Genomic DNA, 15501 nt, shown 5'->3' with positions numbered 1-15501 from the left:
CTTCAAGCATTGTACGCATGTGGGGAATGGAATCCGGGTCTTCGGTATGACGAGCGAACGCTTTAACCACTAGGCTACCGCCACCGCCCATTAAGAGATAGGAAAATATGATACAAGACAGAATGTTTAATTAATGCCAGTGACATCATTGAATGCGTCATACTGAGTGAGTGAGTGTGTGAATTGATCTATATTCTGAAAGAACGCCGACGTGAAATTGGAGATCACTGATTCAAAATTAGAACTTGACTGGAGATGGGCACTAGCGTGTGGAGACCCCCTTTAAGTCTTCATGCTCAAAACAATGTACCAAAACATGAACATGTATTACGGAAAGCCAAGGCAGTATATGCTTAGCGAAGGAAAAGGTTTTGATGGGCTAGTATTTATTGATTATGTCACCATGCCAGTATCGGGGTGCGTGTGAAGGAAGGACACAACCCTGGTTATTGTACTTTAATGTTGTCAGTCTCATTTAAATCTCTGATACCAGTAACGTCCTGACATTTATACATAACCAATTAACGTGTTTTTTTAAATGAACAAATCGAGTGATTTAACAATGGAAATAGTGGAACACTTGAAAACAGACATTGAATGCACATTCTCAATGATCAATGAAACATGATTGTCGACAAATGATGGAGAAGACTGTATTCATTAAATTCTCTTTAATATGTATAAATCTAAAGGTACACTAATAATGTATTAACTCATTAAGCCCGAGAGTCACCTCACCTGGAGTCCCGTGCTGATTGCCTCGCTGGCTGTTGCGAGACTAATTAGTGCTATTCACGCCTGACATCCCTGGCAGGTTTGGGAGATTACAGGAAACTGTCTCGTCATAGGAGCAAGTCCTGATTGTTTAATTGTTTAATTGTGTTGTAACGATATATGTTGAAAGAAAGCAGGTATGAATACACATCATATATGTAACGTTGCACGTAATTTTATTGCACTTAAGTCTTTGAAGGGCTTTTAGAAGTGAAATGCATAAGAATGAAGATTTTATGGATATCAACTTCTTTATATGAGAACACAACGTTTCGGAGTTAATGCTTACTCCTTCATCAGGTGATTGAGAATGGGGTACAGCTGTACCCCATTCTCAATCACCTGAATCACCTGATGAAGGAGTAAGCATTAACTCCGAAACGTTGTGTTCTCATATAAAGAAGTTGATATCCATAAAATCTTCATTTTTATTGCACTTTCTCTTGTAGACCTTTGGTGGCGTGTACAGATATATCTTCTTATCATATGTATGTATTCTTTGTATGTAAGACATGAGACATACTTAAACAAATTGTCCCTCTCATATTGTGTGAGGTTAAATTGTACAAAACCTCAATGTCAATGGCAGTAAAGAATTTACTTACATGCTTAATAATCCTCTATGAAAGAAGCATTTTCGCTGATTCGTTGCTAGTGTATACTGAATATTTTGAGGGAAGTACTAATACGCTAGTCTGGGACTTAAAAAGGCGCAGATTTACAGGTTTTCGTTTTGGCTCATCTAGATTTAACGCAGAAAACATGCATTATCATACGAACATACATGTATATATATTGTATAATACTATTCCTTGCAGCTCAATGCTAATAATGCTACAATAAGATTATTATTACCGTGGATAACCCAATCCAGTCATTGAGTAGATATAGTATTTAGCGCACACTAGTACATCAAACGTAATGGCTTGCTGAACATTTAAATATAATTTGCACATTGTTACGAATGAACATATAATATATAATAATTAATACATGTATTATAGATTTCAAAAAGGGACACGATACTGATTTATTATAATGTATACACTTGCATTTGAATACCCCCAAATATTTATGAAAATGGGCATGCCTATATTTATTTTCATTGCAACCGAGGTTCAGAAGATTGATAATGGTCGTGACTGCATAAAAGAGGTTTTCCAGTGATATAACAGCGTATTAGTTTGTTTTATACTTGTCACGGGACACAGCTTTCAACAACGGCGTAACTTTACATGCATTCTGTCAGAGGCTGTTCACATATCTCATTACTGTTGTCTAATTGAATGATTATACGCATGAGTATCACTTCCGTAACTGATGTATTATCCTGCTTTCATTGACGATGAGTCCAATAGAGACTTGATACACGTGATAATTACACTAGATCAGATAATTACAGACATCAGATACAAACACAATGCTCATGTAAATTGCATTGAAAGATCACATTTCAAATCAACATTCAACAACACAAACTTTCAACAGCTCGAATAAAATTTGTATGGTTTATGTGTAATTTATGTATGAGTCAATGCAAGAGTTATCACTTCATATTCATTTATGTAACATTATCAACTTTAGAATTATGAAAAATCAATTGTGAATGCTTTGTATGTCCTAGTCATTTCATATCTTGATTTATATTTATTAGGTAGTACATGTATTTGCATTTAGAAGAAAGGTTTTGTAACCTTGTCACCGTATTCACTTCCAGTGACGAGTAACAAACACTTACCTCCTGTAACATCTCATAATCCCCTTTCTCGCAGACATGTGTTCCTTTACCTGTATAAGCCCATGACATTGCTAGCAATTGTTATCAAAACACGTTAATACTTCTTCTGATAAACACCAAAGGTAACCTCTCTCATAGGAAAACCTAACCTTTGATCAGTACTACTAAATTGTTTGAACTAATTGGTACAGTACGAATTTAAAACGTAAAACGCACATGTGAGTCTCTCGCTGAATGAGAGGTATTTTCTGCTGACGAACATTTGCGGCTCTCGCTGAATAAGAGATACTTTTTCTTACCGTGCATACGCGGCTCTCGCTGTGAGAAGTTAATTAATTTACCACACATATGCGTCTCTCGGCTTTAATGAGTTAACGTAAACCGGTCTTTTTTACCACTGTCATCTTATTCTTATTACACCATAATATAAAAATATAACATAATATGGTGCCTTCTGGTAGTGTTTGCTCTTTTGACTTTGTACACAAGAGTCGACATCTCGACAAATATTCCTTCCGAGTTTTCTGTCACAAAAAAGAGGTACATTGTATTTCAATGTAAAAACAGAGAAAAAAAAACCCAGGTCAATTATCATTTAATGATTGTTTTTCTTAAAGAGATCGAACTGCAAAGTTATGATAAATATATTTTGTAAATGCCTCAACAGCACAATCGCCAACGACTGATGGGATGGTGTAAATCCATCTAGGACACATACAGGAAGGTAATGTACTCTTAGTATCCATGGTCCCTAATTACTGACCAAATTCATTAAACAGTCGCGTTTGCAAAGCCATAGCACGCACGAAAAATAATCTATTAGTTTGGTACTTGGATACAAACCATCTGCTTACCAACATACAATGTAGTGCCCATAGAATAGAAGGACCATCGATCGGTTAGTACGCTTAGAATCATTTATAAATACCATACATATACCATATCAAACAATCGGCATATGACACAACCTGTAAACCTCATTTTAACGTATTTTTTTACTTCAAGGTCATTTGCCTTCAGAAATGGTCCTTACGAAACGATTTCTTAAATTTTGCAAATCTACACAATCTGTATTCATTTTGCTAAGAAAATATAGACATAAGGCTCGGAACATATAAATGACACTCCTTGATATACCTTTTTAAAAAAACATTTGACCTTTCGACTCCAAATTGAATGTTTAAAGAATTAATGCCTAAGGCCTCCAAATAGAGAGAGATAAGAAAATCCTCTTGTAACTGTGCAGAGCACTGGATGGTGACTTCATTGTCTAGACTGGAGCTAGCATAATCCATTGGAAATTATTAGATATCATTCGCCAGCAAAACCTTAGCCAGTTACCCTGGAGCCTTCAGGACATCTCTTGCCAACATCCCGCATGTAGAATCGAATCTTTACAATATTTTACCAAACTTTATTCTTACCAAGCTGCCATTACATACGACTGCGTTTTCAATCCTCTGTATGTTGTCCTACCTTCAATAGCCTGATTTTTTGACATATTGTGTTCTGTTGTTTTTAAGATGTTCTTGTTAGTTTTATATCCCTAGTGATGTTCTATGTACTTGTTTGACTGTTCTTTCTCGATGAGATTTTCATACTTTTACTTTTTATAGATTTTCATTGTATTAATGAATTAGGCCCCTGCTTTGTCTTAACATGCTTGTAATTCTGATGCGACTTTAAATTTTAACTCAGTAACTCACTCAAGTACCCAAGAGAGGATCTTCACAATTGTTCTGTGTTCGCACGGAAAGCAAATGCACTGTAAATCCCATGGTCCCTAGTCTATCTTCAGTTGTTGGCGATCTATAGCACATTTGTATACTTTCTTGTCCGCATTTGAACTCAAGTTTTAGAGATAGAAGCTAGTTTTACTTATAAATTACTGTGATATGCTTGTTGGTTTCCCTGTCCGTCGTTGACAGATTTTTATAATTTAGATGCATTTCTGGATCTGCAATTTGTTCTAGTCACGATAAGGCTGAACTATTGTCGATGTGACTTTAAAGTTTACCTCACACACGCAATTTGTGTTCCTACTCACAGATTTGTAAACGTTTGTCTGTTTTGAGATTAATATTCAAAGTATCGTTTGCAACGGACTATAATAACGTATAGGTTGTGTGCTTCTTTCTGGTTATGTTATATCCTGATATATGTTCACAAACTGGCGGTCCTCGGAAATAAACACGAGACATCACCAATATATTGATTCTGACTTTATTGCTCGCAATGAAGTTGAACTACACTATACATGGCATTAGCGAATCAATATGCGGACGAGTTAGGTTGGATTGCAATGTGATGTAGTTGACAGATATTATTGATGTAAACATGAATTTGCTTCGGAGGTGAACTTCGAAATTATAAAAGTCCTGTCTGATTTGTTTCCATATTTGTTTCTCTGATTCTTGTGCCATCTGGTCCAAAGGTTATCTTGCCCATCCATCCCTTGGCAGTCTGGGTTTTAACAAAAACCGTCTTTGTATGGCAACAGTATTGCTTTGCGGAGTCGCACAAGAAACATTTATGTTGTGGCAACTACCAGAGGGATGGGGCTCGCGTAGTCTTTCACGGCTAATGGAACATCCCTTATTTCATGTTCCACGTCTATTTTTGCCTCTTAGACCCAGTAAAATCTGTTTCCGAGGGCATATTCTCTGGCACGGCTGACAACACTCATTTGTAAGTGTTCTCTCGCGAACAACTGATGGCATCACACTTTTTTCCTGTTCTGTTCATTTTTACTTCACATTTGTGATGATCGAGAGGCTTTTATATAATTTCATTCATTGCGCATAAACACAATTTTATTCAAAGAAATTGTTATGTAGATTTTGTTAAGACAAACAGCGTATATCAAAAGGACACGATGAATCATATATACACCCTCGAAGATCAGGAAAAACTCACTAAACAGGTGGAGCAATAAAGAAACAGACACATTGTTTTATCTGTACATATTCACTTGGACTTTATTTATTTTCTTTCGTTCAAGCCGACGTTCCTATTTTCACATTCCGCCATCTTCACATTCTGATACATTCATTTTATATTCCGATGGATTATGCATGATAAGTCTATAAGTCTCTCGTACAGACCCTGAAGCAAATATCACCAAGAAAGTCCACGCAAGTCTAGAAAATGTGGCAAGTCTAGATTTTCACAGCTTCTGATTATGAAGAAAGTCGCAGGGTTCCTTGTCATTTCATGTTAGTTTCTTTCACTATAAACTTTTTTCAGTACAATGTGTTCATTTCAGAGACAAGTTGTTGGTCCTTGATCTGCGTGCTACGTTCTGTCCACTGCAGGCATGATTTAGCTAGTAATATTAACCGTCCGTTTATGTGGCGTCCATATTCAGGCTTAGTGACTGCTCATGGCGCTAAGTAGATTAGTATCCCCGGTCTTAGGACACTATGAACTCCCTGGGGATCATACAGCCCTCCTGCCTGTTAGGCGCAATGAACAACTCACAGTGCCAGCACATCCTCACGGGTACCCATTTTACAGCCGGGTGAACTGAGACAATGTTGATCTAAGCATCGTGCCCAAGGGTACTACGTAAATGTGACGAACCTGGTTGCCTCCACAGGGGATCGAACCCGATCCTTCAGTGTGATAGGCAGACGCCTTACCATTGCACTGTTACGGTCTGATTCAGCATAGCATGTGGACAAGGAATTACAGTTTTAGTTTTCGGAAGCACTTTTTTCATCCTGCAAAAGAGACACCTCTTTGGCGACTTCCCCTCGCGCTGACGTATAATAACATTCATGACCTACTAAATTCTAAAGGTTTGAATAGCCACCGCACTCAGTGGTATGACATGAAAGGTTAAAGTGAGGGCATTGTGAAATGAACAGTAGATTATAGATTATTTCAATGTGGTCCAATGCTGTATATCTCAAACCCATTTGATACTGCCACAGGTCAATCGTGCTGAACTGTATTTCAGAAAGTCAAACGCCACGATGAATTAATCAATGGCATTGCTGTTAGTGAGTACGTATACGTTTCATTTGCCCCGAGAACATCTTATACACTTGGAACACGAAACATCGTATACACTGGGAACACGATACAGGTGAGACAGAACATTTTCCTTTAAGGCCATTCCTATATACATGTATTTGCAGCGAACTGTTCCTCCTTGATAAGAACGACATAATCATAGTGGGCAAGAAATGATTAACACACGGATTTGTATTTCAAAGTTATTGTGTGACTTTGGGCTCAGGGAACATCAACCCATGCTCTTGTGACTAGTAAACAACTTATAATGTAACGTGTAGAACAGACATATGTAACATAAGAACCGACTTCCTGTTACTTCGATTTTCACGTTTTGTATGTCGTCTATTTTATATTAAGAGCGACAAATAGTTATCTTCTACGTACGTGAACATATTTTAGACGATTTATAGACATGGACGCTATTCCCATGTGAATGGCTCATAATAGTAATGACCATTTATATCGCGTCTTTTCCACATAATACGTCTCTGAGGCGCAAGAAGGTTATTTGTTACACGACTGTCCCACCGGGTACCCACTTTCTGCTGGGTGAAGAGGGGTAATTCTCAGCAAAACGTACTTGTCTGGGATGAGACCACAGGAGTAACATGTGCTTCGTCGTGGGACAGGGCCGAAGTCCTAGACACTCACAGGAGTCAAGCTGGCAAATCTGGTCACCCTTCCAATGACTATCCGCGTTCAGCGTTGCTGAAATTCAACTGCGTTATGACGTAACCTCTATGCAGAGGATCACATGGCGCCGCGACTACTTACCATTACGGCACTTCCCATCTGGAATGCATTTCCAGTTATCATGCTTTAAAGTGACTTAAAATATTTCTATACTATTACATAATTTAGATCATTTATCATAAAAGAAACTGAAAGCCGTTGTCATATCCTTATCATATTCTTTAACATAATGTGCCAGCCGCCCAATTTATTTCATCTCTTGGTCTGATTCGGAGAAGTTAGGTTGAGTAACTTGTGAGATTCAATGGTGTATACTCCGTATAAATGAAAATGCAAATGATCGGCAACTTGCATGTAAAGTCCTCGAATCATACGGCCCTTGCTCCCGGGTTTTATTTAAGCAACATATCAGAGCAGGGAGTACATTTATGCACTCATCAAATGTAGGTAGGTATTTTCCGTCGTTGAGGATAGCCATACTTCGTTACTTTGCAGTCATCAAGCGTTTGTAATTGAAATGGCTGAATAAATCATCCAGGCATTCTGAAATAGCTATGGTGATGATGTTTCTTCCCTCGCCAGTCTTAAACTCGTGCTGTCTGGTGGAAGCGGTAGTGCCACAACATACGAAATATGATTATGAATTATCGAGCATCAACCACACCTCAATACACATCCGAAGGTGTATCTCACGAGAGAGCTGAGATCATTCTGAAGAATGAAAACAAACATGTCAGTATACTCCATGGGTTCGGAAGCTTCTGAATTTTCATCAGAAATAATAACACTCATAACAGTAATGTTCTCGATGCCCTTGGTTTGGTACCTCCTGATTTCTTAGCGCAGCTCAGGAGAGTGCACGGGTTCCCCAACGGGAGCACAACCATTCTAATACTCTTGTTTAATGCAGAGGGCTGCAGTGTTGGAGAGCCCCTGAGCTGATGATAGACCTTAGCATTCTGACTGCATTTTTCATCTTAATCTGTACAGCGCCTTAATCCAGAAAACTGCTCAAAGGCAAATAGTCGTATGCTCTGTTAAACATGAACTTCAAGGTTTTCAGTGCAGATCTGAAACTTGTGATGTTGGTATTGTCACGTAGGTAAGCTGGAAGTTTGTTTCACAACACATGTGTTGCTTTGCAGAATGTTCTGTCTCCGTAAGTGTGACTCGGACAGCAACTACGAGAATGGTCAAATATGGTAATTTTAGGTTTAGGCTGATGAGGGCGGTGAGCTACTGAATGTAATATCTAGCAAGACCATTTGAAGACAAACAATACAAGGTTGAATTCAATCCTCTCCCTGACTGGTGCAACTAAAATGAGCATGCATGCGTTGAAATCTCGAAATTCACAAGGAAACGAGCAAGGTAATATCTTTAAAATCCAGACCTTGTCTAATCTTACATTTAGAAAGACTAGCTTTCTGTAATGCAGCTTAACATAGACCAAAGTTCCTGGTTTTCGTAGACCTGGACTGCCCTTAGACCTGGTTCAAAGTAAACGTCCTTCATACATTCATATATACGGCCTTCCGAGTCCAATCGTGGTTTCTTTTGTGAAGGTATTATCAATGATTCCCTGTGTGACACTGGAACTTCATGGTTCACGAGTGAGCTCTTAGTGATCTTAGTGATCATTTACTGAAACGTATCCACAATGGATTTTAGTAGCTATGTTGGTATAATATCAAGGGAACAAGCTTTCCTTTCATGATTTCATGATGATCTCTTTGATCTCAGTGCGACGTGCTTGTGCACATTGATCCAGAGTAGCTACTTCACCGGGAGTAGGTAGCATTTGAGACGTCTCATTGTTTGAGAGTTGCGGGCCTTTGCAGTCTTGTCAATAGTTTGCAGTCTTTACAATAGTGGCTGAATGTGTCGGCAACTGATGACTGGAAAGAAGAAACAAGGCGTTTCCAGTGTGAAAGACCTCCTTCTGGTTCATCATCCTCTGTTTAGCCTTGGCTGAGATGCTTGCGTGTGTTGCCCAATGTTGTCCTCTGTCGAGATATTGCTGGAATATTGCTAATTTGGAATATTGCTAAATATGTTCTCGATCAATCACTCAATGTTCTAACCTACAGCAGAATTATATGATCTAGCTCAAATACTGAATTTTTCTGTATAAAGTATTTATATACAGTTACCGTTCATTGTATGATGACATAGACGTTCACTCACTTAGGAAAGAATGTGCCTAGTTGAATCATAAGGACTGTATGACTGTCTAAGCCTTAAAAGAAACCAACTTAACATATATGGATATTTTCATAATTCTGTGGCCAAAATCTCTGAAGAATCCTATGTAAATGGCATTAACACTTTCGTCGAGCATCTTAGTATTACTAATCCTTTAGTAGATATGTTGGGACAGTATAGTCAAGATTAGCATGGGTTCATAGAATCTAGTAGAATATGGAACTAGTAGAATGAAATTTTAGCAGCAAGCAACATTTTATAGTCAAATGTTCTTATAATGAATGATACTACTGTACTGTGCTCCGATCGAATAATCTACTCAATTTACAACAGCTACGACCGCTACGGCAACGTGACCACTTTCCTCACGACAACACACCGAGATGTCGCTGGGTTGCTGTGGAAAGACATTCAGTTGTCTCTTCAGCTTCTGTAATGTCGTATTTTCGGTAAGTACATTAGGACATCGACCTTTTTACCTTCATTTGATTTTCATTGTAAGTAATACAAGTGTCATTGCTACTGAACGCTTAACAATAGTATATATTACTTGCATTCCTTTACTTACATTACTTACTTGGTATTCCTTATGATGGTATTGTCCTTGGGTGCCATGGTGGTATAGGAAATATAGTCTTTGTAGAAGGTACATCAGTTCCCTGTTGCCGTTCAATGCTTAGACATGATATATGAAATGTAATATTAGAACCCTAAAATGACATACAAATACATTCTGTGAACTGTATGAGTATGTTTGAATTTTTTTTATATAAGGCACAACTACATTAAAACACGTTTGCTTGTCATTTCCCTGAGAGTGGAGGACATTGTGTTGAGTTGATTGAGTAACAGAAACCTTTAACACTTCAGTTCACTATTACTTTATCCTGCGGTTTTACCCATACAAACAAAAGCAAGATAAGAGTAAAGCTCGGAAGGTTAACACAACAAATTGTCTTTACTGGGCAATACTTTACTGACATATTAAATCATAATGTGGCCAGTTCGAAGAATGCATGATCACACGGCGATCACACTGTAACTGAATGCACAAACCATTTTCATTAGGATGGTTACTTTTAATAATGAACATTATCAATAATCGATTCATAGTTTCCTGTTTCATATTTCATTGATCATATGGTAACCGAATGCACTAACCATTTTCATTAGGACAGATACATTTAATAATGAAGATTATTAAAATGGCTTCACAGTTTCCTATTTTAGATGTCTCCTAATCATGAAATGGATGGATGGTCCTGGTCATTGTGTAAAACAAACAAATCCATATAAGTCCACTCAAAAATAACAATATGAAAAACGCTGTTTCGCTGTCATGATTTGCACATAATTTCTGAATGTCACTCCATATTCTGAGAAGGAGAAAAGGTATTTGACTCTTTACAGATTATCGGGGTAGTCACAGTAGGAACTGGAATATTTATCAAGGTTCACCCTTCACCAGCACAGTTCTTGACTAATCTTGACGTGGATGGATATGATCAATATGTCGACAACAGTGCCTGGATCATCATTGTGTTCGGTGCCCTTGTGTTGCTTGTGTCATTGTGTGGATGCGTCGGAGCTTACAATAAGAGCAAGTGCCTCCTGGGAATGGTAGGAACAGAAATGATTCTTCGTGATGTCAGAATAAAATGACTACTCGAAATAGTTCACGTACATCGTACATTTCTGATCTGATGGATCATATAACTCAATGCTAACACAACAGTACCAATCACGATAAGGGTTAATTAGTACAAATTCGCCCAGCAGTCACATAATACTTACCTTCACATATTTGTAGACACAGGTGTTAACATTAGGGTATCATTTATATTTATTTGGAGCAGTTTTGCCTGACGGTCAACTGTTGCCGTGAAATGAATAACCATTCGGGACTAACAGTGCCGGATAGTATGTTGAAAATATGTTTTTATTGTTTCAGTACATCACCTTCACACTCATCGTCGTCTTTGGAGCTCTAGCGGTCTGGATTTCCACAATTATCATCATTGTGAAAGTAGGACGAATCTACCAAAACATTGCATATAAATCAATTTTAATCTGTTCGACTCGCGATGTTTTGCTAATGTACACAAAAACAGACACCACAATCAAGGCAAATGTTGCGCCTTGGTAAAAGCTTTCAAGAACATTTTATGGTAGTCATGTGGCGAAAATTTGCAAACTTGATGCATCAGTGGCAAAAATGATGACCAGTGCAATTCATCATCCGTGACGTACACCATACGATAAATTATTTAAATCATGCCACCAGTGGGTCAGGATACGATCACCTTTCCTCGAACACCTGGTATCATCAGTATTTCATAGTGATTCATATACACGTGCTCTGTCATCGTGTCGCATGGTGACAATCACTGGATTGTCTAGGTCAGACTTGAGTTGTTCACAAACAACGTCGTACAGCTGTAATACTGCGGAAACAAGTACATACTCATGATATAGTCACATTTGTACGTCCGACTTCATTAGATTTCGTCTGGATGTGTAAAGGGTTTTCTTGAAGTTCTTACAGTTGTCTTGAAAATGAGCTTTTCTACAAGAAACACTTCTCCAAACGTTTTAGTTTCAGACCATTCGGGAAAGTACTCCATCAGTCACAAAAATCTTGCAGAGCAAATACAAGGGGGAGGCGACGGCGTTCACAAAACCTTGGAATTTTCTTCAGAGTCAGGTGAGTGTGTATGAAGAAAAATGGTAATGACATCGGTAATATAATCTCTAATGCATCAACAACAAACCCATCTTCCCAGTGCAGAAAAGTTTGCACCCTACAGACAGTTGCCATGAACTGGGTCTGAATTCCTTGACTTCATCGTATTAACCTCTTTGAATGGCTTTTTAGAGGTTGGGACCTAAATCATTTAACAAACCTTATTGTTATCCAAAACGTTTGTTGAGTATTCTCCATTGTATTGTAGATTACGAATTTTCCCGTATATCCAATGCCACCTCGAATGTACGTGACGCTATTTTAGACGATTTAGACACGCAATTGTCATGTGAATCGCTCATAATAATACTGCCCATTTATACTGCGCCTTTTCCATATATTCGTTCAAAGCGCGAACGCATTATTATCTAGCGCCACGACGATGTACAAAAATGTAATCAATATTAAATTGTAATAAAGCAGGTCTTTCCTGCAACAAAATCACTGAAGACATTAACATTATTGGAAATGGTTTTGCAAATAAATTTATGCGCATTCTAGTCTAGTTCTTACACGGACAGTCAACTCTCTTCCCTCGCGGAAATGGAACTGGATATAAATACAGAGTACCTACACGTGTTCGTGTGTTTACTCCTTTAACTTTAAATGGTGTCTTCCTTTTTAGATATAATAGACTGACTGCAGCACTCTTCCTGATATTGGTATAGGTTGCTTTTACAGTTCCAATGTTGCGGAGTTTCCAACTTCACAGATTACCACGTGGTATTTACCGGCAAGGATCAGGTGTGTATTGTGCCAAGGCGTCAGTGAGTGACTGTGTATTGTTTTACTCAGCCTTTAGTGATATTTCTGTAATTGACCCTCCGGGGAATCGACCATTGAGAACGCTTCAACCACAAGGATGTTTCTTCTTTAACTTCACACCCGAGAAACTACTGGTCAGAAATGATCTTCAGTGACCCATGCGACTATCGGGATCAGGTGGTCAGACTCGCTGACTTGGTTGCCACTCTGTTGATCACTGGACTGTCTGGTCCAGACTTGAAAACTTACAGACCGCCGCCATGTGGCTTGCATGTTGCGTTGTAAAACTAAACTCACTCACTCTCTAACTTCAGCGAAACATGTGAGAAATTCTACACGTGTGCCTTATGTTACACATAACCATTTTTTGTTTCCGACTGTAACTCGTGTAAACTATATTTATTCAATTCAATCGAACTGTTTATTCAGCATGTGTGGCCTGTGGCCCATATACAGGGAATACCACCAATAAGTTTACTGAGACGAAGAGCATAGTAAATATAATGTTGTAGCTTAATAAGAACGTTTGTGTCATTAGATGTCATATATTTATGTAAACTGACTACGCTATTTCATTTTAGAACTGACTGAAGTTCTGATTGCCATTTGAAAATATCTTGCCATACGACGTCTTACCACGGCAAAGGTTGCATTCCTCTGAATATTTGTGAATGCAACAACCTTACATCCTGCCCATCGTTTGGAAACGTCAAAGTCAAAGAACGATTTCGTTTCAACGGGACCCGTGAAGGTCCCGGGGTAGAATAGGCCTTCAGCAGCCCATGCTTGCCATAAAAGGTGACTACGCTTGTCGTAAGAGGCTACTAACGGGATCGGGTGGTCAGACTAGCTGACTTGGTTGACACATGTCATCGGTTCCCCATTGCGCAGATCGATGCTCATGTTGTTGATCACTGGATTGTCTGGTCCAGACTCGATTATTTACAGACCGTCGCCATATAGCTGGAATATTGCTAAGTGCAACGTAAAACTAAACTCACTCACTCACTCGTTTCAATGGAAAGATTAACACACAAAACGTCATCATTATATAAGATAATAAGTAATATCATTTACTTTATCAAACATATAAATCAGTTAGTTCAGATAAACGATATTGCGTACAGTGGATGTCATTTTGAATAATTTGTTTTAAAGGGAAAAGTGCCTAAAAGCTGTTGTATGTCCTCCGATAACAACCCTGAAGCACCAAGTATTGTCTCCTGCCCAGAGTACAGTGAGGTAAACATGTGTATATTAGCTGAGATATTTTCGACGGGTAAATGGGCAGAAGTGACCCGTGAACAGACACACATGTAAAAGATGACTCCAGATGTTTCTTCTTGTCAAAACACCTTTATCTGCACAAGAACTTTCGCGGTTTAACGGTTCTTCAGATGCACATTGAAAAACTAAGAGTTGTCATGGGCGACGCATAACGGTAGTATCTATGTCGTCATCATGTGAATGATATTCCAGTTAGTGACAATGGCGGGAGACGAAAGACGTAGTCATAGGTGACAGTAAGGTTACGTTTGTAGCCCACATTACGTAAGTATATGTAGTATTCTTAATTTGTAGTATTTAGACAGTCGCAATGCTGATCGCGTTCATTTCACCTGCTTGACTGGCTTTCAATATTGCCATTGCGGCAGCATTAAACATAACATCTACAAATTAAAGATGTCTGTAATTTGCAACACATGTGCCTGTATTCCGTCACGTTGACATGTTGGCGAGTGATATCTGACGAAACACCAAAAATCGTGATGCCATGATATCCTGAGAGGTATGTAATGTTAGTAACAAATTATTTTACTCGTCTACGGGTTTTGAAAAATATGTCAGATTGGATTTATCTATTCCTAATTTAGCCCATAGCTAACGGTGACTCATTTAGCCATACATGTTTATGCAAGATGTTACTCATCAATGATCTTGATTAGATCAAACATCAAGACCTTGAAGGACCTTAACTGATGATGGTGATGGTGATGGTGATGGTGATGGTGATTGTGATGATGATGTTCACGTGTACATTGCAGGGTTGCATGCGGACATTACTGGCGGTCCTAGATCATTACGCCAAAGCGATTCTCGTTGCTAACATCATTATTAATGTGTTGGCAGTAAGTATTTAATGTGGACTAAAAATTTATTGATTTAGTTAAAAGTTCTTTAATATAAGCCACGGGTAATATGCTTGAATGAAACCTATCAAAGTGTACGAAACGATATGTATTTCTTTCTCTAGAGATGCATGGTGGCTGTTTTTCATCCTTACATGGTCCGTGAAGATCCGGGTCAGAATTTGTCTTCACTGACCCACCCGACTAACGGGGTCGGGTGGTGAGGCTCGCTGACTTGGTTGTCACCTGTCATCGCATCCCGTTTCTGTTGATCGACGCGAATGGCTTACCTAGAAAAACAACAAAGTTACATTTCAAGCCATTCTTTGGATATAATAAATAGTTATAAAGTTAATATTTATAAAGCGCCTGCTCCAATATTTCAGCCGGAGCCAACGCTGTGTTTTAAGCAGGTTATAGACAATGGTGCTTGA

At 38.5% G+C, this 15501-nt stretch overlaps 1 protein-coding gene across 1 annotated transcript; it reads left to right on the top strand.

Moving 5' to 3' along the window:
- Positions 1-9813: 9813 nt before the first annotated feature.
- LOC137260715 (tetraspanin-1-like) lies at positions 9814-15501 on the top strand. Its single transcript, XM_067798299.1, has 7 exons — positions 9814-9879; positions 10841-11050; positions 11382-11456; positions 12027-12134; positions 12855-12917; positions 14097-14180; positions 15454-15501. Exons 1-7 carry the CDS (start codon positions 9814-9816, stop codon positions 15499-15501), a joined length of 654 nt encoding a protein of 217 aa, XP_067654400.1.

Source organism: Haliotis asinina, chromosome 14, assembly GCF_037392515.1.
Source record: "Haliotis asinina isolate JCU_RB_2024 chromosome 14, JCU_Hal_asi_v2, whole genome shotgun sequence".
Lineage (NCBI taxonomy): Eukaryota > Metazoa > Mollusca > Gastropoda > Lepetellida > Haliotidae > Haliotis > Haliotis asinina.
The sequence above is the reverse complement of the archived record's forward strand: the minus strand, read 5'-3'. Positions and strand labels throughout refer to the sequence as shown.

What these genes read in the sequence shown, in the direction of transcription:
- LOC137260715 (XM_067798299.1), top strand. Translation starts at nt 9,814, where the DNA reads ATGTCGCTGGGTTGCTGTGGAAAGACATTCAGTTGTCTCTTCAGCTTC. An exon ending in GCAAGTGCCTCCTGGGAATG is followed by an intron (nt 11,051 to 11,381) that starts GTAGGAACAGAA and finishes TTATTGTTTCAG; the next exon opens with TACATCACCTTCACACTCAT. An exon ending in CCTGCCCAGAGTACAGTGAG is followed by an intron (nt 14,181 to 15,453) that starts GTAAACATGTGT and finishes CCAATATTTCAG; the next exon opens with CCGGAGCCAACGCTGTGTTT.